The sequence below is a fragment of the Puma concolor genome, chromosome B1 (assembly GCF_028749965.1).
Source record: "Puma concolor isolate L17-30 chromosome B1, mPumCon1.1.hap2, whole genome shotgun sequence".
Classification (NCBI taxonomy): Eukaryota; Metazoa; Chordata; class Mammalia; order Carnivora; family Felidae; genus Puma; species Puma concolor.
The window spans coordinates 28,456,176-28,478,526 of record NC_141670.1 but is presented as its reverse complement, the minus strand read 5'-3'; the positions used below and the strand labels follow the sequence as shown (position 1 = coordinate 28,478,526).

Genomic DNA, 22,351 nt, shown 5'->3' with positions numbered 1-22,351 from the left:
GGAGTCTGAAAACAATACATTCAGCTGGAGCCTTAAAATGACTTAAGATAAGCCAAAAAGAAACATTCATCTATCTAGGTAATCTGTTCTGGGGACGAAGCTCAGAAAAAAAGTGTGGAGGGGAGGGAAGTTCAAGAGTTGCATGTAATAAATATAAATAGAAAAGATAACTGGAAAAAAGGAAATAGGAGTGTGGGGGGAAAATGAATGTCACAATTTCAAAAATTTCTTCCAACGTATCATTTCTGAAAACTACGAAATTTTTTTTTTTTTTTTTTTTTTTTTTTTTTTTTTTTTTTTTTTACCATTTATAAAATGTAATTACCATTTATAAAATGTAAAAAGACCACAACTGTCTGAGTAAAGATCACAGGAAGCAGGTTGCTAGAAGAGGTCTGGGTCAGGTTCTCTGATGCTTAGTGGAGAGCTATCTACATAAAGCATGAAATTCATAGAATTTTATGACTTAATTTTTGGGACCACCTAATCTAGTAGTTTTCAATCATGGGTAATGCTCCTCACTGCCCCTGTCCCCCACCCACTCCTCAACTCTTTAGGGAGACTTGGTAACGTGTGAGAGTGTTTGGGGGCTGTTACGAGACTTAAGACCATACTGGAATTCAGTGGGAAGGAGGCAAGGATGTTAGAATTCTACTACAAGGGCAGTCTGATACAATATAAATGTAGTCTCACCCAAAATGCCAGTATCTTCCCCAACACAGATGAAGAAATTAAGATCCAGAAAGGTCATGTAATCCACCTAAATTCATAGCTGACTGGGAGAATCCAGAATTCAATTTTCTGATTCCCATGATTGTGTACACGTGTACATTACAGTTCTGTGAAGTTCTTTATCTTACAAAGACTGCATTATTTTCTGAAAATAATGGAGGTTGTTGTTCAGTTTCCACTGTGTTGAAATTTAGGTAGATGTGGGATCCCACAAGGAATGAACAAGTGAGGAGAAAAATCTATCACACGTGAACCATATTTCATACTTTCCCTAAATAGGGCATTGCTTGCAGAAACATCAGGACTGTTAACACAACAGCCCATGCTGCTGGGTCACTGCCTATTGAGAAACTGAGCAATTATGCCTTGTTCTTTTTCTTAATCCAACTACCTCAAAATCCTTGCTGTGGATTTACCTTAGAATACACTGACTTATTACTCACTGTCCTCCTTGCCTAAACACTCTTTTGAAAAGAAGGGGTCCCTCTCCATTGGCAATATATCTGGATCATACCTGAAGAAAGCGACCCCTCTCCCAGGGCTCTCTGTAGGTATATGTAGCCCTTGGGTTGAAGCTGAGCTATGCATCCAGGTACAGACAATTCCTTGCTCCATGCCTACTAGAACAGTCTTCCAAGTGAATATGAGGTTTTTAGAGGCCATTTATCCTTGTTTTTAACGTCTTGGGAAAAAAATTTTTTTTTTGTATAATTTTGTTTCTAAACCAGATGTTCCATAAAACACAATGACACTAACCTGTTTTGAAAGTCTTAGTGACAAAGGAATACGTGTCCACACCCAGTCTGGAATGTCTCTAGAGGTTTATCCTTGATTTTTAGCCTATGTAATTTCTCCCCAGATAACATGTGGCAAGCTCAGTTCTCGGTGTTCTAACAGAATCAGTCAGCCTGGCCACAGGAGAGAAACCCAGTATCATCCTTCAGTAGGCATCCTGGGTCTGGAATAAAAGGATTTTAATAGTATTTCCTAGTTGACTAGGCCACTTCTAGAATACAGGTTTTATTGCTGGCATCATTTTTATTCATTTCAATAAAGTGCAGCATGCAAACTCACACTCTTTCACTAAGCCAGACTCCTATGGCAAAATGCACAAAGTAAAGGATGGACATGCCCCAACAACAAAAGGAGGAAAACCTTGTTTCTATTCCCTCAAATCCAGGACTAGTTAAGAACTAGGAGAAGATGGTCCTGGTGGGCCCCCTTCCCTTTACTGGTGAAGGAAGGCAAGGAAAAAAAAAAAGGTTCCCAGAATATAGTTACAGTGACAAATACAAAAGAGCACCCCAAATGAAGGTCATAACCAATTTGGGGTCGAATCTCCTCCCAAGTAAGAGGCTTAAATTGCTACAATTAGGAGTGTGCTTTGGAGTCAGCCTGCATTCAAATCTACCTCCATTGCTGATCTTGGTTATGTTGCTGAACCTTTCTGTACCTCAGTTTCCTCAGCTATCACAACTGGAAATGAAAACTGTCCTCATCTCATAGAGTTGCTTTTAAGAAAATAGTTGTGTTGGCGTGCCTGGGTGGGTCCGTCAGTTAAGCATCTGACTTTGGTTCAGGTCACGATCTCAGGTTTGTGAATTCAAGCCCTGCATTGGGCTCTGTGTTAACAGCCTGGAGCCTGCTTCAGATTCTGTCTCTGCTCGCTCTCTCTCTCTCGCTCTCTCTCAAAAATAAACATTTAAAAGAGAAAAAAAGAAAAAAGTTGTGTCAATGGTTAAGGTTTAGCATATGATAAACACTCCTGTGGCCCAGTGCTCACCAGCTAAGGAGCTACCACTATGGACTGATAAGGATTTCTTCTCCTTTGTTATTTCTGGAAAGGTGCTTCCCCCACTCTTAAAAGAGGAGATGCATACACAACTGTGGGATTCTCAAGACTGGACAAAACAGGATTATCTGAGCTCTTGTCCAAGCTAGTACTATGTAATTTTGAATTATTCTTTTATTCCACCTGGTTTCATTTCCCCCAACCACCCTTCCCCCCCCCCCCCCGCCCCCCCAGGAGCTGATGCCTGTCCTCTTCCTCTTGCCCATTTCTGTTAGTCCACATAATGTGAGTACCTTTTGGGAGACTGACTGCTAACTGCAGAGACTGGATCTACTTTCTGGGAGAAGCAGGTAGAAGTACTTCAGAGGTATCTGGGACTCCATTCGGACCATCCACCCCAGCTAAATTTATTTCTTTTCCACTAATGCACACTTTTTGTTAGCCAGCCACCCCCTGTGTACATAACCATGCCCTAGGAGAATCTGCTTTGTATAGGATGACTGTAAAGTCATGACAGGGTCTTTGAAGAAGCTATAAACTCCATCTTAAATATGTCAACAGAATCAGAGTCAAACAGAGTTTATTTTCCAAAGGGTTGAGAGGGCATGATTGTTTGAACTTTTGCCACTATGTTCTCAAACTGTCCTAAAAAGGATGATCGAAAGACCTGGGCCCTGACAATGTTAGGAAGGGGAGATCTCCACTTCAAGCACAGTTACCCACTAAAGCAGTATTTTACAGTGACGCTTTGAAATAGACAATGTTATGTGGAAAGAAACATAGGCCAGAGTGCAGAAGGTATCCTTTCCTTCAGGAATCCTGACATTAATATTTTCACTCTGAGGACTTTGAAGGTAAACAGAGGTCAACTGCTCTGGTAGAGAAAAAGGCACTTTTTAGAACCCTTCACACACAAACACCAGATGCGGCTGGTGCTGCTAGCCGTCCCCGTCACCGTATAGTCCCAATACCACCGCCCCAAGTTCTCATCATCGGGATGACTACACCGGTAAACCATCCCCTCTCCTCCCTTTGCAGGGGGAAAGGCAGCAGCTACAGGACCACCTTTTACTCCCACTACCTGCTGAACGAAGCCACTCAACAAATGACACTACCAGTGAAAGCTTGAAAGGAAGCAGATCCTAGGTAGTATCTTCATCTAGTTAAGGGTTTGACCCTGACAGTATCTTGAAAGAATATCAAAACAAACTTGTGATGGTCCACATCTGCTTCACGTTGGCCTGTTACAATCCAGTCTGATATTTGTTGCTCCACTCCTCAGATTTTTAATGGTTAACTTCACTCATTTGGGAAATAAAGACGTTCTGCCTCAACCAAGTCCGTCCCACAAGCACTTCCCACAAGTACTTGTCCAGAGCCTTATGGCTATCATAACAAAAACTTCTGAGTCATAAAACATAATGTGCGTCAGTGTACAGGATTTCTAGGTAATATGGTTTCTGTAAAGTCCAGATCATAGGCTTCAATCAGTGAGTTTGGCATGGAGGAAAAAACCTAAATAATAAAGCCAATAAAAGAAATCACAACCCTATTCTTAGCCCTAGTTTGTATTCCTAAACCAGGTCAGTTTAGGAAAAGGCAATCATACTAATTACAAACTAATCTTCTAATCATTGAAAAGAAGGAGACCACCCTGCTTCTCTAACACATATTAGGCACATGCCAGGCAAAATGAGACAATAGATGTGTGTGGGTTTGTATCAAAATACCTTATGAACTCTTAGATGATTAACACTGTGCAATACAATGAATCTTAGAGTTCTAAAAACCAAGTATTCTTCGTCTATATACAAAAGCATATGAAGAATAAGTCCTACTTGTAAGGTAGGCAGACTAAGAAAATACATTTAACACACTCTTCTTTTAGGTTGACCTGAAGTGCTTGTTGGATCATTTGAAGAGCCAGCTTAACATTCTGTATCTTCTTTAAGGATCATTCTGCAAAGTTTACTTTGAACCTTTATTAGTGGCTGATGCAGAAGAAACAAAAGAGATGGAGGGAGGAGAGGAGAAACAAGTGCCGATATATAAACAAACTCTACAACTGAAAAGACCATTGCCTCAACTTTCCAAAACCATTTTGGAAAGACTTCCATTTAAAGATCAGACACAACAGCCCACAACAGGCCTCCAAGTATATTTCTATAGCCTTGTTCCTACTTTCCAGTTTTTCATCAATGAACACTCCTCCCGTCAACAAGATCCAGGGGCATCTCCTACATGATGTATGCATAACCTATGCACAACCAAGTTTAGGTCATCTTAAAACTAAATACCAATAGGAAGTAGAAAACGTGTACACAGGTGTTACTGATTTTTAAGCTGCATAACAGGATAACGGCAATTCTTTAGGAAGGCTGTATTACATTTAAAAGTAAACATTTTTGGAAATCAACTTTACTGGGGGCAAAAATGAGTGCCATCTATACTAATAAATTATTTGGTTCTCAAAGTCACATATTAATACCACTACAGAGGCACCTGGGTGGCTCAGTTGGGGAAGCATCCAACTTTGGCTCAGGTCATGATCTCACAGTCCGTGAGTTCGAGTCCCACGTCGGGCCTGGAGCCTGCTTCAGATTCGGGGTCTCCCTCTCTCTCTGACCCTCCCCACTGTCTCTCTCAAAAATAAACATTAAAAAAAGTTAAAAAAAAAAAAAAACCACTACAGATAAATCAATTCATGGGTGGGAAAAAAAATCTGTTCTCTGATGAATACAGTAAAAATATAGAAATAAGAAAAGAGAGGAGCATTTGCTCCTTAAACTGGTTTTTGAAAAAACTATCTAGCACAGACCTTGCAAGCTCTCTTTCCAACCAAGAGTTTGGGGCTTAGGCACAAGTTAGTAAGAAAGAATGTAAACAAGTCCAAACTTCAGAAGTTGATTGCAAAGTACTTCCTGCGCTACACTGAGAACAGAACTAAAATAGGTCAAAACTGATCTCACCTCTGAGCAACTTAAATCAGTGCTCTGCCACTGTTCTAACGCACTACCTCAGGCCATTTATTTACTGGTGATCTAACAAGGCTGAGGCTAAACTCTCTGCAAAAAGGCTTGTGTGACAATTAACTAAGGAATCTCACTGGCTGCTAAATAAAGAATTTATATGGAATGGATGTGGGGTCTTTGGCTTTAAACAGATTCAACTGGAACCTGAAATGGACAAAAGGAGGGGGGGGCGTTTGTTGGGCCTGCAATATTTTGAAGGCTTGAGAATATTAAGGACCATATTGCAACTCTGTTTCCCAAAAAAGCTCCAAGAAAGGACTGATGATCAATTTACTGTTAATTATAATACAAATAAGTCTTCAGAACTACTCTGAACCTAGTGGAATTTGGGATTCTACAGACATTATTTTAAAATCAGACTGTAGCAAAGGGGGCTTAAGGAATAAAAACCAGTCCTTTGTGAAGATCATCATCCCCATTAATTACCAGAATTCTTACTATTATTGAGTGCGAGTGGCTTTAAAATTATCTATCGCATTTACTTTGATCCCTATGCCCTTTGAGATAAGTACTATCAACAGAATATTAATGGGAGGAAAACTGCGGTCCAGAGGAGGGTCTTGAATCAGTAAGTGGCAGAATCTGGATTTGAACCAGGTCAGCTTGACTGACACTTTTATTACACTGCCTTTGACTAGAAAGTCTCTCAGACATGATAACTGGTTACCAAGAAGCAACTTTCTGTTCTCCTCTCTCAGTCTCAATTTAGAGATTTAGGCACCTTTTCACAGGTACCAACACAGTAACACTTAATGTTCTGCAGAAATACACAGAACTACCCTACCAAATACACAGTAGGTTTTTAGTATTTTGGTGAACACCCCTACAGATAAACCAAGATGACATGGTAAAGTGCTGGAAAAGTCAACATCTTCCTACTAGTTAGGTAGGACCTTTCTAAACCTAAAAAGGTTTCCTCCATTAGTGTTTTCATTTATTTAGCATTCTAAGATGTGTAAACAGCCTGATTCTTTCATAACCTTGTTGTTTGCTTTTTTTCATTGAGGTGTAGCCAGGACCTGTAACCCTCAACAGTTTCTTCTGCCTTCTGTTCAATCTTCATTTGCACAATTACATTGGCCTTCTATATGAATATTAAAATTCTATGAAAAATTATACTGTAATATTGTGTGAATTCTGATTTTTATTCATGGTTTTGAAAGTACAGTAACACTTTATATTATACTCTGCCTGTTTTTGCTCCTTTATTATAAACTACCCTGCTTGAGAACATGAATTCCTTTCCATTTAAACTTATTTTCATTTCCCATAATATGTTTCCAAATTTATTCTTTAAGTCCTGTGTATTTATTCATCCATTTACTTTTGAGCCATGGTTTACGTAAGGCAAATAAAGGACAAAATGGATTAAAAATGATTCAAATACAAGAGAACCAATGGTTACTAGTTTACACTAGAAATTTTCTACACAACTGCATTCTTTAGGGGAATTATTTAGATCTTTTAATTTAAAATTTTAAAACATTAATCTTTAAAATTAACTTGCCCCACAACGGCTAGAAAACAAAAACTTAGATCCTGCTATTCAATGTCCAGGTAACTCTAGGTACCACTTAATTTTTCAATAATTCTCTATTGAAATTTACTACATTTTTAGAGATTTTAGTCCTAAAAGTATCTTTCATGGTTTATTTTTGTATAAATATTAGCATTTTGAGACAGTATTATTTTTAAGATTGTAGATTAGTCCGTATAATCACGTTCATTAGAACTATTTCTTATTCCTCCTAATCCCATATTTACAATGCAGGTTATATAGCTATCTATCTTCATATTCCAGAAGCATTTACTCTATTTCTCCTCCCCTTTATTTTTATGTACATAAAAGTCCTTGACTATTATGGTTCTGTAATTTTAAAGTTTTTAATGTTCCTATGTAATAATTATTAAATACCCATTAAAATGGCATGAAAAGGTTACACTAATTATAAAGAAAGAAAATAACTCATAATGTATGTACTTGTGAGGAAATAAGAATATAGCCATTGACAAATGTCTTGTCAAAACACTCTATTCCACTTTAAGGTGGGGGGGGGGGGGTCAAGTCCCATCCCTACTCCCCAAGTCTTTAAAATGTTCTGAAGCATTCCAGTTATACAGTAAGACAAAAGCTTCGTGGGCCAAAAGTTAAAATCTGTGCAGAATTTCAGAAACATTAAGCCAGTGTGGAAGCTCTGTAACTCCTAAGTCATTAGGATGGTATGATCATTCACTAAAAAATAAAAAGTGATTTTACAATAAAGAGTGATTTCAGGGGCCAAAATGTGCTGCACTGCAGAAAAATCAGCAATGTGAATGGCCTAGAGAGCTTTCACTCTAAAACTGGCCCAGCTTCTTAGCAAGAGTCCTAGCAAATAACTCATTCTTTGCACTTCGTGTTCCATAAACACTAACTTTATTTTCTACTTACATTTACAAAAGAGGCAAATAGATTCTCAACATTTCTGAATCACCTGAAGAACCATGGAGATAGGTCAATACGAAATAGCTATTTAAAAGGGAGTTTAAGTTTAAACAAGTTAGGTCCTCAAAAAAAGGCTGCAATGCAAAGTCTGAGGGCTGTTTCACATAGCCATGGGACAGCTGATGAACTTGAGATTTCCACACATACTTATCATTGGAATATAAATCAGTTTATGTGTGAGAATCAGTGGCTCTTCCTGCTTGTTTCCTTTGGGGATGATGTTAACATTTCTTAGCATTTTTTAAAAAACATTTTTTAAAGAGCAGGGGAGGGGGCAGAGAGAAAGGGAGACACAGAATCTGAAGCAGGCTCCATGCTCCGAGCTGTGAGCCCGGAGCCCGGAGCCCGGAGGTGGGGCTTGAACCCACGAACCGTGAGATCATGACCTGAGCCAAAGTCGACTGCTTAACTGACTGAGCCACCCAGGTGGCCCTACATTTCTTAGGATTTCTTTTAGTAGCATTGTATTGTCCAGTTTCTTATGTGAATGCTTAATAGATTTAAATAACCTACTTTTCTTCAGGCAAAGACTCTAATTAGAAATTTAACAAATTCCTTGCATTCATCTTCATTAGTTGTTTTTCAGAACAATTTTTAAATTATGTGCTGTACCATCCTAAGGTTTTATAACAACCCAAAAATGCAGGACCACTGTTGAGAAAAGCACAGAAAAATAATCTGACAGATTCTAGAAGTTATTAAACAATCATTTACTATTTTTACTTTTTTACATTGTATTTGGGTTATGAGTCACTTTTGGTGATGTAACTTTCGTGGAGAACCTATCTCAAATTTTTTTGATGGGGCTAGCTGGATTGAGTGTTTGTCAAGTCCCAAAGTGCACGGGGTTGAGAAAAAAGACAAGAGTCCAATAACCCTGCATCATAGCAACTCTATACTGACCGGCACAGACATAGTCCCGAACCCAGTGACGTCAAATGGCTGCCTTAGAACTTTGCAAGTCAAGAGTAAGCAGTTATAAACAGATTTAACAGATAAACATTAGATCGGACTCATGATCTCATCTGGCAGCCTTGCATATTTCCCATCCAAAAGTCCCAGCTGGGATCACACTAATTGGGCCTCTTCAACCATATTGAGCAATAGGCAAAGAGAAATTTAGGGAGAAAATTTTAAAACTGATAAGAAACATATTGACATAGTGCTTGGTGAGGGGGAGCTGAAATACACCATCTGGATGCTTGTGTTTGTGAAAACTTTTGTTTAGTGGAAATAATTCACCTAACTCACAAGCTGTACAAATATTAAGATCAAAAGTCCTAACTTGCACAACCTATCAGGAAAACCTGTGATACAGGAAACAGAGACTGTTGTCCAGACTTCTGTCAAACCAGAGCCAAAATATCTTTGTGCGACCAGTGCCTATCTTGACTGCCCTGGTGTCCCTCAGTACTCAGAGTCTGTACCAGCACTTTATGGCCACATCTTTTCACTAAGAAAGTATACTCCTAGTAGAGGTTCACATTTAGAACATCTGCAAGTGTTTTGGCTCGATTTCCTTTTAACACTTTTGGAAGTGAATAATATCCCTGTGTATGAGGAGGAGTCTGGTATAGAACTAATGGATTCATTAATGCCATACTGTTTGGTAATTCGATAGTTGGAGAGCTAAAGCTATTCAACAAAATTAAATTGTGTACAAGGCTGGAATCACGGTGATATAAATAACCATAGTGTTTACTTCAATGCCGGGAATTTATGTGGATGGAAAAGCAGAAGTTTCCCTGGATTAGATGGGCTGTTTTCTCAACATGTGACAGTATCAAGTACCTTTTCAACATGCTTTCTTAGAAATTAAAGATTTTCCTAAAAATTCTTTTTACCATACCCGCTACTGAACTGATAAATTTCCTCAATCATTAAGAATTTAATACTACATACCCTCAATTTCTCTTCATTTTCTCTTTATTAAGGCTTCTTTGCACTGTAAGTCTGCATGACTGCACTTTTCCTCTTCAAAACCAAACTGCTTTTTAATTTCTATTCCAAAGTCTTTTTAGACCTTGAGAAAATACCATTCCTTTTTGTCTTGCATACTGTACATAAAAGAGCACAAATCCTAAGTCTTAACTTATTAAGGTTGAATCATGTAAAGGTTGGGTTTTTTTCCTACCCTTCTTTTATTAACAGGTAAACTAAGCTATTTAATGGTAACACAGTTCTATTGATTAGAATTGACATCACAGCAATGTTACTAATCCCTGTTAAAAGAAACATTTTCTGTCAGGTAGGATTCCAAAAGAACCCAAATCTATTGAAATCAGTCAAAAAGTATTTATCAATAACCCAATCACCACTTCATACCTACTAGGATGATCCTAATTTAAAAAACAAGTATTGGGGAAGATATGGAGAAATTGGAATCCCATATACGTTACTGGGGGGAATTTCAAATGGTGCAGCTACTATGGAAAGGTTTGGAAGTTCCTCAAAAAGTGGAAGATAAAATTACCATATGAGTCAGCAATTTTACTCCTAGGTATATAGCTAATATAACTGAAAAGAGAGACTCAAACAGATACTTGTACGCCAATGTTCACTGAAGCGTTCATTATTCACAAGAGCAAAAGGGTGGAAATAACCTAAGCATACATCGACAGATGAATGGATAAATAAAAGATGGTAGACCCATATAACAATAATATATCAGCCAAAAAAGGAACGATGCTCTGACATAGGCTACAACATGGATGAATTTTGAAAACATTACACTAAGTGAAAGAAGCCAAACACAAAAAGGACAAATATCCAGAATAGGCTAGAGACCGAAAATAAACTAGAGGTTAACCAGTGGCTAGAAGGAAAAATTGGGAAGTGCTGATTAACAGTTACACAGTTTGGGATGATGAAAAAGTTTTGCGAAGAGACATCGGTGATAGCTGCACAACACGGTGAATGTAATTATACGCCACTGAATTGTGCACTTAAAAAATCACTAAGATGGCAAAATTTTAAGTATAATTTTAAGAATGACATCAAAACTCATTGACTTGCACAATTTTTAAGCGTGTTTTTAATAGTTAATTATTTTTGAGGAAAAGCGCAAACGGGAGGGAGACAGAGGATCTGAAACGGGCTCTGAGCTGACAGCAGAGAGCCCAATGCAGGGCTTCAACTCAGAACTGCGAGATGATGGCCGGAGTCTAAGTCAGATGCTTGACCCACTGAGCCACCCAGGTGCCTCGCTGAACTGTACACTTTAAATGGGTTGTATGCTATGTGAGTTATATCTCAATAAACTTAAGAAGAATCCAATAGACTTGGGGGGTACAATGATAATTAGAGATATTTTACATCAACTAGTATAACTGAGAGAAAGCCAATTATCGTGTATTATCGTGTTTATCTAGGCAATGTTTAGTTGTGAAGGCAAATTGTAGTGATGTACAGTTTGATTGCATCTGACTTCTCTAATTCTGATATAATAATTTACAATAGAGTCTATAATAAAACCTAGCCCAGTAACAACTATATAAAATTAGGGGAAGAGTTATTTCAACATTTTTTTTTTTCAACGTTTATTTATTTTTGGGACAGAGAGAGACAGAGCATGAACGGGGGAGGGGCAGAGAGAGAGAGGGAGACACAGAATCGGAAACAGGCTCCAGGCTCCGAGCCATCAGCCCAGAGCCCGACGCGGGGCTCGAACTCACAGACCGCGAGATCGTGACCTGGCTGAAGTCGGACACTTAACCGACTGCGCCATCCAGGCGCCCCAGGGGAAGAGGTATTTCAAACAAAATGGGACATATACTCCAGAGGTTCACACACAACCTGTCAAGGTATGGCTGACCCTTGAACAACATGGGTTTGAACTCTGTGGGCCTACTTACATGGAAAAAAAAAATCTTTTTTTTAATAAATACAGTACTGTAAATGTATTTTCCTAACATTTCTTTTCTCTAGTTTACTTTATTGTAAAAATACAATATACAATACATATAATACAATATACAATACATATACAATATGTGTTAATTGACTATATTATCAATAAAGCTTCTGATCAACAGTAGAATATTAAGTTTTGAGGGAGTCAAAAGTTATTTATGTGTTTTTGTTTTTTACTGAAGGGGTGGTCAGCCCCTGATCCGTGTGATGTTCAAGGGTCAACTGTACTTTAGATGAGTGATTCCCAAACACCAGAGTAAGACAATGCCTGTTATGGAAACTTATACAAGCAAGGACCACAACAAGCCTGTCGATCTGAAGTGTTAACTACAAATCACTCTTATTTATTAAAACAAGATTTCAGCGAGGCAACAGTGGCAATATTGGGGTCTTCACAGTTGGTAGGAAGACAGGATGGCTTATTCTCACCTCTGCTCAGGGTCCTTACCCTTATACCTGCTCTATTTCCTAAGTTTCTTTTTAAAACTTGCACAAATTTTTACTAAACCAGGGTAACTCTCAATATTACTCACCATATTTGATTTACATTCCAAAATTATAAACAAATCCTAAAGATTACTAGACACTTTGGTTTATCAGCAACCCCTTCCATCAGCATGAAAAACAGTAAACTGCCAGTATGGAAATTACAAACGTGTATAAAGGGTGAAGGATAGGTCAGATATTTTGCTGTCAGGTTAAAGAATGGATGGGGTTTCTAATCATGTGGATTAATGGAACCATAGATAACCTGAAGGGAAGTCTGGGTTTGGGTTATTTTTAGCTTAAGTTGGGAGTTTTTGCTGTAAAAACAAAATACACTGTATTTACTTTAGAAGATTTGAATAACCTCCTGATAAAAGTTCAATGTTACCGCTTAATTCAATGTGAACATGTTTTTCCGTAAAATTATCAAAATGACTTAATCCAAAAATGGAAGAAAGCACATTTAAAAATCAGTCATTTGGGAAAAGACTGATTATTAATACTAATAACCAGACAGTAACCATGACTGAGAAAGACAACAAGAGAAGCATGGAGAAGTGGTTCATAACACTGTGAACTATTCTATATAGAGACTTACTGGACTGAGGCTTTAGTTTTTCAATTGTAGAATAAGACAAAACATTACAACGTGGAACTTTTCCCCAAAGGAATGTGAGGAAAAGCTTGTGAGAGAAGCCTGGACAAATGACATGAGAGGAGAAAATTTTCTAAAAGCTAGGAGTACCGTATGTTTTAAATTCACCTATTAGAAAAGATGACCCTGAAAACAGAATATGTGGGATCATAGAATGTGTCGGCTTCATGATTAAGTACATTGTCCTGAACGGGCCCATTTTCTCTGTAGAGAAAAGAAATCCTGCTCCATTGTCACATAACACCAAACTTTATCATGACCATTTGTCCCAGACAATATGCATTAAATAGTCTGTCACCGCCACCAGGAAAAACACAGCAACATTCCATGGACGAAGCAAGCATCAAGATGTTGTACAAAGGAGACAGGATTAAGATGCAAAAGGCTTACTTCTAGTTGTAGTTTTAATATGCTTCCTGACTGAGCCATCCATCCTTTCCAGGTCTCCATTCCCAGAACTGTAACAACAGGATGGTTTCTAAGGTACAAAGACCTCTCATGCTTTATATATAAAAATTAAAATGTCAAGAAAGAAATCAACCAAGAGCTCAATAAATGCCCTGCACTCATAAGTCAGCCTCTGAGCAGAAGCAAGCTCAGGTTCAATAATCCACAGGTAAATATTAAGAGTTACCCTTAGGTCCACAGAATAGAATGGAAGTTGAACTGTTTCACTTGGAGTGCTTCCCAAGTTACCGTGAGATAACTTTGTCAGATGAGAGAAGTCCACTTTATATAAAAGCCTAGTGTTCTTCAGACAGTAAAGCCATGGAAAACCCATTCTGTAAACAAGCTTCAACTGCTGTTAACTTCCTTTATAGGAACAACAACAACAAAGAACATGGTGGCAAAAATGAAAGAACACCACCATCTAAACAGAATCAGTTTTGATATGCTTAAAATTTGTTTATATTGAGAAAATTCTGGCTATATCCATGTAATGGTAAAATCAAAACAATTTTTACATTTTAGTGTGTACCACTGGTGTGCAATAAATAATTGGTTTACATTTTGTTCTGTGGAAGACAAACAGGGTGTGGAACCAGTTTTTCTCACCAGAAGGTTACTTTATCCAAATCCAGGAAAATCCTGAGCTCCTGAGAGCTCCTGGATTCCAAAGATGTTCCAGAACAACAAGCAAACCATTTCATCTGAGAGTGTGTACATTTTTTCCAAAGGTTAAAAACCTTTCAAGATCATGTCACAATGACACCATTATGATGACTAAACAGACCCCCTGGAGGCCCTCTGCCTTGGCCCTCGGAGTCTCCAGGACACCAGGTCTCCCCTCCAGCCTTCCTCGGTATGGTCCGTCTTAGCACCCAAGTGCTCAAAGGAGCAGCTGGGAGGGGCACCTGCAGGTTCCATAGCAACACAAAGGTCTATACCATCACACTCAGACTGCAACAGTCTAGGGGCCACTTGCCTTTTAAGAAGTACCCTAAATCCTTTTGGCCACTTTCATCAATCTTATTCACAGCCAGTTAGGCCAACTGCCTGAAGCAGGATGGATCCAGAATTCTCACTACAACTCTTAACCTCAGGATCAGCCCTCAGCATCCGGAACTCAAATGCTGCTTCCTTTCACCTTCTCTCAGCTTGGTTCCTCTTAAGTCGTTTTGTTTCCTGGCATACTAAAGGGGGAAAATATTTGCTAAAATAAAGCTGGCAAGTCTCAAAACATATGTAGACAAGAAGCCTACAAACCAAACACAGGTATCTCTACTCAGTTACAGCTGACAGCCATTTATTATAGCACAATGTCTTTGGGGAAAACCAGGATAATAAAGACTATAACCTTAAAATGAAAAGAAAAAAAAAAAAGCCACATACCTAAAATGTAAGTCTCATGAGATGAGGAAAGCCAAGATTTTGATCTACTCTTGGGTTAGCCTTAGCCTTTGAGAATATAACAATGGCCAAACTAAACTGCACATGACCATGGGGACTGATTGGGCCGAATTAAAATAAGGCATTGTCAGGTATTTTGAACATTACAGTAAAAGCTGGAGAAGAGCAGGGCGTTGTTGAATAGTTTGCACATGTGACCACAATTCAAGGAAAAATCTTTTTTTTTTTTTTTTTTTTAATTTTTTGATGTTTACTTTTGAGAGAGGAGAGAGAGACAGAGCGTGAGCAAGGGAGGGGCAGAGGAGACACAGAATCCAAAGCACTCTCCAGGCTCCGAACTGTCAGCACAGAGCCTGACGTGGGGCTCAAACCCATGAACTGTGAGATCATGACCTGAGCCGAAGTCCAATGCTCAACCGACTAAGCCACCCAGGCACCCCAGGAAAAATCTCTTTAGATAGCTAATTGATGAATCCCTCCCTATCACATTGAGCAGTCATATTCCATCCATGTGATTTCCTGTCCAAAGAGGTTGTATTACCTCCCCCCACCTCACAAGGAAACACCAATGATTACATCATCACTACTTACATTCAAAGCATTCTTTGCAGCTTCTGCTTCTGAGCGACTGTCAAAACTGACAAAACCTACGGGCTGAGGAAAGAAAAAAATATGAAGAAAAAACAAATCAGGGGATATATATTTTTCTGGGTCAAAGGTGATGTCACACTGAAGAGCTAAGATAAAGAAATGACCACAGGCAATGGGTAGAAGAAATAAGAAAGCCAGTTCAAAAGAATCATGACGCAGTGGCTTAGCCAAATTTCTAACATGAATCAAAAGGGATTGTGAGAGTGGTTCTTCAAGGGCACAGCTGGGGATTTAGAGAATCATAAAAAAAAAAAAAAAAAAATCTAGAAGGGGTTGGAAGGTGAGCAGCAGTGAACAAGAGAATAGAGGAAAACTTGGGTCAAGAGGCTCTACTTTCCTAAATCAAATTCACTGTACCTCAGTTTCTTCATCTTTTAAAATGGAAAGAGAACCGAATCACCTTTTGGTACACTGTAAGTGCAAGGAATATAATGACACAATGATAAAAGCCCTGTACTCTCACTGCATGATCAAATTTACAAAATGCATTTCCATGCCAAATCCCAAGGGATACCTTAAAAAAGTTTAACTAGCTGGGTAAACCAAATTGTTCCAACTGAATAGAGAGGAGTGATAATCCCTTTGGACTTCTAGTCCAGAAAGATGCTTGCAACACAGCTTACTTATAATGAATCAGAGAATATCTTATTGAGAGATGAAAAGTGACTCTGAGAGGTGAGCATGCTAAGGTATTCAGCATTTTGGGGGCGGGGGAAGCATATAGTTAAAAATCTTCAAGAAGCTTCTAGAAGTTATCAGGGTCATGGATTGCCACCCTCCATTCTGCACCTTTTGTGCTCCACTCTAGACTTGGGGACTATGCCTGATTTTAGCAGTTTGAAACACAAGAAAGACAGCATGAGTCCTCGTCAACAGATATTTATACACTGCGAAATTTTGTCTGTTATGTGTTTTTTTTTTTTTTTTAAAGGAAGAATTGGGAATAAAAGTGGGTTTGGATAATTTGTTTTGAATATACAGACCAATCCCAATATAACCATGCTGGAGGCATTACGTTTGCTTTCCTCAGGGACAGCCTCAGACATCCTAGCTGGAGACAATGGAATTATGAATCATTTTCCTGTGCTAATTCCTAACCAATCTCACCCTTAATTTTAAGTCAACAACAAAACTCAAATCCTAATGAGAATTAAAAAAAGAGAATGCTCAGCCCCAGTAACATTCCTGAAGAAAGTCAATTCAAATTTATTATAGAATTGGATCATTTATATGTAAGTTTGAAATTCTTACCTGCTTAGATGTGAGCTTTATAAGAGAACCCTCGTAGCCCTGAAAATTAAGAAGAACCAAATTTAGACCAAAAAAGATAAGAATAAAAAAACAATTAAAAAAAAAAAAGTTTTTTTGAGTGAGCGAGCAAGGGAGGGGCAGTCAGAGAAGTAGAAAGAATCCTTCAAAGTAGGCTCCATGCTGTTGGCACAGAGCCCAAAGCAGGGCCCAAACTCCCAAACCATGAATGAGATCATGACCTGAGCAGAAATCAAGAGTTGCAGGCTTAACTGACTGACCCACACAGGCACCCCCCAAAAAACAATTTTAATAGCATCTTGCTCAAGTAAAAATGAGTCCTTTGACTCCTGACCATCTAACTCTTCTTACAAACGCCTCTCTGAGAAAGCAAATTTTACACACGCGGGCACACACACATCTACCTATGCTTCCACATTTAAGGCCTAAAACAAATCAGATCCTGAAATTTATGCACGTATCTATGTTTCCTATCCTTTTTTTTTTTCAATGAAATTATATAATAGTAGGAAGATGGGTTCCTGTCAACAGGTCTTTTTCATTTTACAGAACTAAGAGAGTGAAGGGAGTAAATTCAGTAAGATAGGAAGTATGTGATGACTTGGTCATGTGTTTGCTATAAAATAACATGAAAACATTACGAATGTACTAGGTAGAACTACTTATGCAAAATTTCAAAACTGCCAGGAAAAGTTTAGCAGGTAGTGATGCTAAATTCTGTTGAGTTATTTTGCTTACTTATTGAAGCAGCCAGTTTTCATGCTGGTATTCCGACTGGAACATGCAAAAACTCCCTGTTGGCTTTTTACTGCAGCTCATCCTCAAGGAGGATAGAAACCCTCCCTTTTCACTCCCTCGCTTCGCCCCTCCTGGCTCCTCAGGATAAGGATAACAAAGTGTGTTTATTTCTGAAAATAATCAATGGCTGGTGGCTTGTACTGATGGATGACACAAGGGGGAAAAAAACACCACTTGACATGATTGACCACCACACATATCAGTGCCAAGACAGATTTGCAGACTAGGGTCAGCCTCCAGGGACTTTAATTAAAAGAGGGTTGTTGGGAATGTACCAGGGTCCTGACTCTAGCGTTGGGGTTTCTGGGCAGGATGTTGGGATTGATTCTTCCTCGTATCTTCTCAACAGAGAACTATGTTACCAATTAGCTACTGTAAACATTTTACCTCAAAGGCCTTGAGCTCTTCTGGCCAGAGAGGTCATGATTCATAGTCCTGCCTCTTCCTTTTTCAAGGTGCACTGTCTCTGAAAAACTTGGAGGCTTAAACACTCTGGAGGCCTCAGAGGCAAAGGACAAATGGATATTTCACTCAAGTACAACACCACAGGTAGCGATATATTGTGCTCCCAAGTCACAAACAGAAAAGCAGTATCACAGACTAGTTCAGAACATGGATGGCAGAGGCAAATTGCTTGCATTTGAATCTTAGCCCTGCCATTTGTTATGTGTGAACTGGAGTAAAATTTATTCAGTTATACAAGTTTCACTTTCCTCATTTGAAAAACTGAGGCCAACCCACCTGAATTGAGTGTGGTGAGATTTCAATAGGGGTAATTCATGTAAGAAGCTTGCTGGCTAAATCTCTCTATACACACAAAAACCTAACAGTATTCTGCCCTTTTAGATGATCGAATCAATTAAAAAGTCCTCATCCTACAAAAGGGACAGACAGTAGAAATGGCAACCCTGCAAAAGATGTTCAGGAAATCCTATGAAGCTGACACTCTCCTCACACCATCATCTTTTCTCCCCCACTTCCTCTCAGCTAAGCATGATTAACCCTTCTGTTTCCCTCTGTACTGTCATCATTGTTACAGTAAGGGGATGGCTATCAGAATCGAGGCAGGTCTATTAATACATGGTGCCTTCCTAGCACGTAAGCTAGATTCTTACCTTTGTTAGTTTTTAGCTGGCTGCCCCTTCAACCTTCTTTCTTCCTTTCCTACCCAGATGTTTTCAGCTGTTACATCCTACTCTCTCCTCCCTGAGAAGCTGAATTCTGTCCCTCAGTCTGTCTTGCCTCTGTGGCTGGGGTCATGCTTCAACAGGATGGATGTTTCATCATTAATCAAGATGGCCCACCACCTAATCCTAAATGTGCTCCTGGACAGGCACTGCTGCTAACATGTCCTCACTGACCAGCTCAGACACAAGCCCTGAATTTATCACAACTTCTACATGCTCTCCTTGAGGGCCTAGGCCTCCAGCCCACAACGTACCCGGTCCCATCTTTCTCTTATCCTCCACACAGGTTAGCCTTCAAGGTTTCTCCTTGGTGGTCCAATTACCTGTTACGTTCTCAATTCTATCAACGTTAAATAACTATCTCTAAAGTGATTTTATCGTGATAGTCCCAATGGACAGGCAACTGTGTTAAGCATTTCGTGATGTCCCAGCACACCAAGTAATTCTTTAAAATTCTGTTTTACTTTGTATGAGATTTAGGACATTCTTCTCACAGAAAAAGTAATGGTGGTTATGTTCTTTGTCTAAAAATACTTAGTTTAAAAGTACACTTAACTTATGTATCTAAAGAACAATATTAACAACAGTATTCCAACTAATAAACCTTGTAGGAATAGGGCTTGACTTATATTACTGCACTGGCAATATAAATAACAGTAATTGATGGTATTTTCAGTAGTCTGCACTCACAAGAATATTCCCAATTGGCAGACGATAAACAGGGAGGACACGAAGCCTGCTCTACATGCCAAAGAGTCAGATGCATGTCCACATTAGTAAAAGAGACTTTTCTAGATTAGCTGTTGGGGAGGACAAAAGGCAATTTCAGCCGTTCCTAAGACTATACACTGGAACTGAGTGATTAAATCTTCTTTACTGACCAACCCTGTAAGAAGGTCACTTTACAAGATGCTTTCTCAAACGTATCATTTCTTCCTGCAGAAACCCCCATGAAGCTTATACACATACTTTTTGTCGCTTTTTATAATTTCTCAAAGAGAAAAGGTACCTTAAATGGTCTGAAAAGCAGATAGAGCTCCCGAGGTTTGATATCCAGAGGGAGACCACTGACAAATAGGGTCCGGACCTGGAAAATAAACAGAAGTGATCAAGACAGTGAACAATCCAGAGAACAGCTATCACTTGTAATCTCAAAAATACATTCCTTCATATACTTCACGAGTCCTACCCAGTTAGTATTTTTTCCATAACCCAACTAACATTCTAACATTAAGATGCCAATAAGCAACTCCTGAATATTTCTATGGAATTACTCAGAGTGAATTACCTCCGGCTGATTTAAGTTTACAAACTTATTTCTCCTTTCCCAATTAGCCACTACCTGGTTCTAACACTATGAAGGGAAGAGAAGGTCTACAGAGTTAAAATATGAGCTTAAGAAAAACAGAAGTCATGAGAACAGCAAATCTACCACTTGTCTGCTCTATATCAAATGACTGCAAAACATGGTTCCAAAATAAAAATCGGAACAATTTTTGGTTTTTCCTGTTTGTCCTTGCCTCTCCCTCGTCGGCATTAACAATTAATTTTAATAAATGTAAAAAGTTTGTTGACTATTTAACACATCTAAATAGTAGCCAAAATGCATAACTCTCCATCTGCTCAGTTCCAAAACAGCAGGGAAGACTTCACTGACCTATACCCCATGAGGCCTAAGGTACAAATTATGTGATTAATTTCTACTACAATACAGAACACTGACGACACACTTTCATTTGGGAGGATCAGAAAAAACATGTTAGCATTTGACTGGGAACTTAATGATTAGGTAGAATATTATCACACAGATACAAAGTGTAAGAGGAAACGGGCAAGACTCAGAGGCAGAGAAAATACTAATAACCAAGGCAATGAAGAGGGTGATGGCACAGTATATTCTGGGAGAAGGGTGGGCCAAAACTGAACAGGTATCTGAAGAGCAAACCACAGGGGGCATCAAAAGTCAATGCCTCAGGAATCTGGTGTTCACTGAATAGGCAAGGAGAAATCACTGAATTATCATCGCCATGTTTTCTTTCTACTTATTTTAGTGTTTTGTGTGCCTTCAGTCAAGTTTTCTACACCTTCCCACACACAATGAGATATAATGAACATGTAACATTGTGGAAGTTTAAGACGTACAACGTAATGGTTCAATATACTTATATACTGGTAATCACCACCACAGCGTTAACTACTGCGTCACATAAGCAACCATTTCTTTTTTTGTGGTGAAAACATTTAAGATCTACTCTGACTTTCCAGTATAAGGAATACAGTATTGTTAGCTATAATCACAGTGCTGAGCGTTAGATACCCATAACTTCTACAACTTCTAGCTGGAAATTTGTAATCTCTGGCCAACATCTTGTCTCCCCCATCTTGATCCCCTGGTAACTACCATTCTACTCTATTTCTAGAAAATTTGACTCCACCCCCACATATTCTATTCTTCTCTACTCAGGCTGATACAATTTGATGAAGTTCGGCATTAGAAATCATGTTGCTACCTTAAGAAAAATTCAATGCAGTATTGTTAACCATCTATAAATCTAGATTTTTCCTCAGTGCAAAACTGGGAGATTTTCTAGAACCCTAACACTTTCTATTGATTCTGGTTGTGAAGAAGCACAAAGCAGGCAAGACCCTTTATTGACCCAGCAGACAGTAAAATGTCATGCCATTTGCATGCAGGTGTGTAATCAACACTATGATGATGTAAACAGCCTCAGAATCATGAGGGCCTTATTTTTATTCATTCATATTTTAGATAACTTTATTGTGCTATAATGGATATACAGTTGACCCACGAACACAGGTTTGAACTAACTGGTCTACTTACAGGCACATTTTTCCCCCAATACAGTTTAGTACCGTAAATGTATTTTCTCTTCCCTATGATTTTCTTAATAACTTTTCTCAGCTTATTTTATTGTAAGAATACAGCATACAAAATACATAACATACAAACTATGTGTTTATGTTACTGGTAAAACTCCTAGTCAATAGTAGACTATTAGGAGAGTTAAGTAATAAGGGAGACAGAGGTTACATGTGGATTTTGACTGTGCAGACGATCGGTGCTCCTAATCCCCACAGAGATCAAGGGCCAACTACATAATAAACTGTACATTTTATTTACAATTTGATAAACATTAAAAAAAAAAAAACTTAATTGAGAGAGTGTGCGTGCACATTCATGACCAGGGGAGGGGCAGAGAGAATCCCAAGCAGGCTCCATGCTGTCAGTGCAAAGCCCAAAGCAGGGCTCAGTCCCACCAGCCGTGAGATCATGACCTGAGCCAAGATCAAGAGTCAGATACTTGACCAACTGAGCCACCCAGGCACCCCTACAATTTGATAAGTTTCCACATATTATAACCTATGAAACCAGCACAACAATCAAGATAATTAACATATCCATCACCTAAGTTTCCTGCTACCCTGTCCTACCATCCACATCCCCAGGCAATCACTGATCTGTGCCTTCTGTCACTAGGA

General features: G+C 38.8%; 1 protein-coding gene across 11 annotated transcripts in view; it reads right to left on the bottom strand.

The window, feature by feature from the left end:
- The window catches only part of RBPMS (RNA binding protein, mRNA processing factor), a 178,382-nt gene that overhangs the window by 79,567 nt on the left and 76,464 nt on the right, over positions 1–22,351 (bottom strand). For all 11 annotated transcript variants that reach the window (XR_015250000.1, XR_015249999.1, XR_003224457.2 and 8 more), the window contains 3 exons: positions 19,860–19,937; positions 16,848–16,886; positions 15,537–15,599 (listed from right to left, as the gene is read on the bottom strand). Coding sequence is in view for 6 of the 11 variants with exons in the window: in XM_086703358.1 (XP_086559484.1) it covers positions 15,537–15,599; positions 16,848–16,886; positions 19,860–19,937 (180 nt within the window). In the remaining 5 variants the exon portion in view is untranslated. The remainder of the gene's footprint in view (positions 1–15,536; positions 15,600–16,847; positions 16,887–19,859; positions 19,938–22,351) is intronic.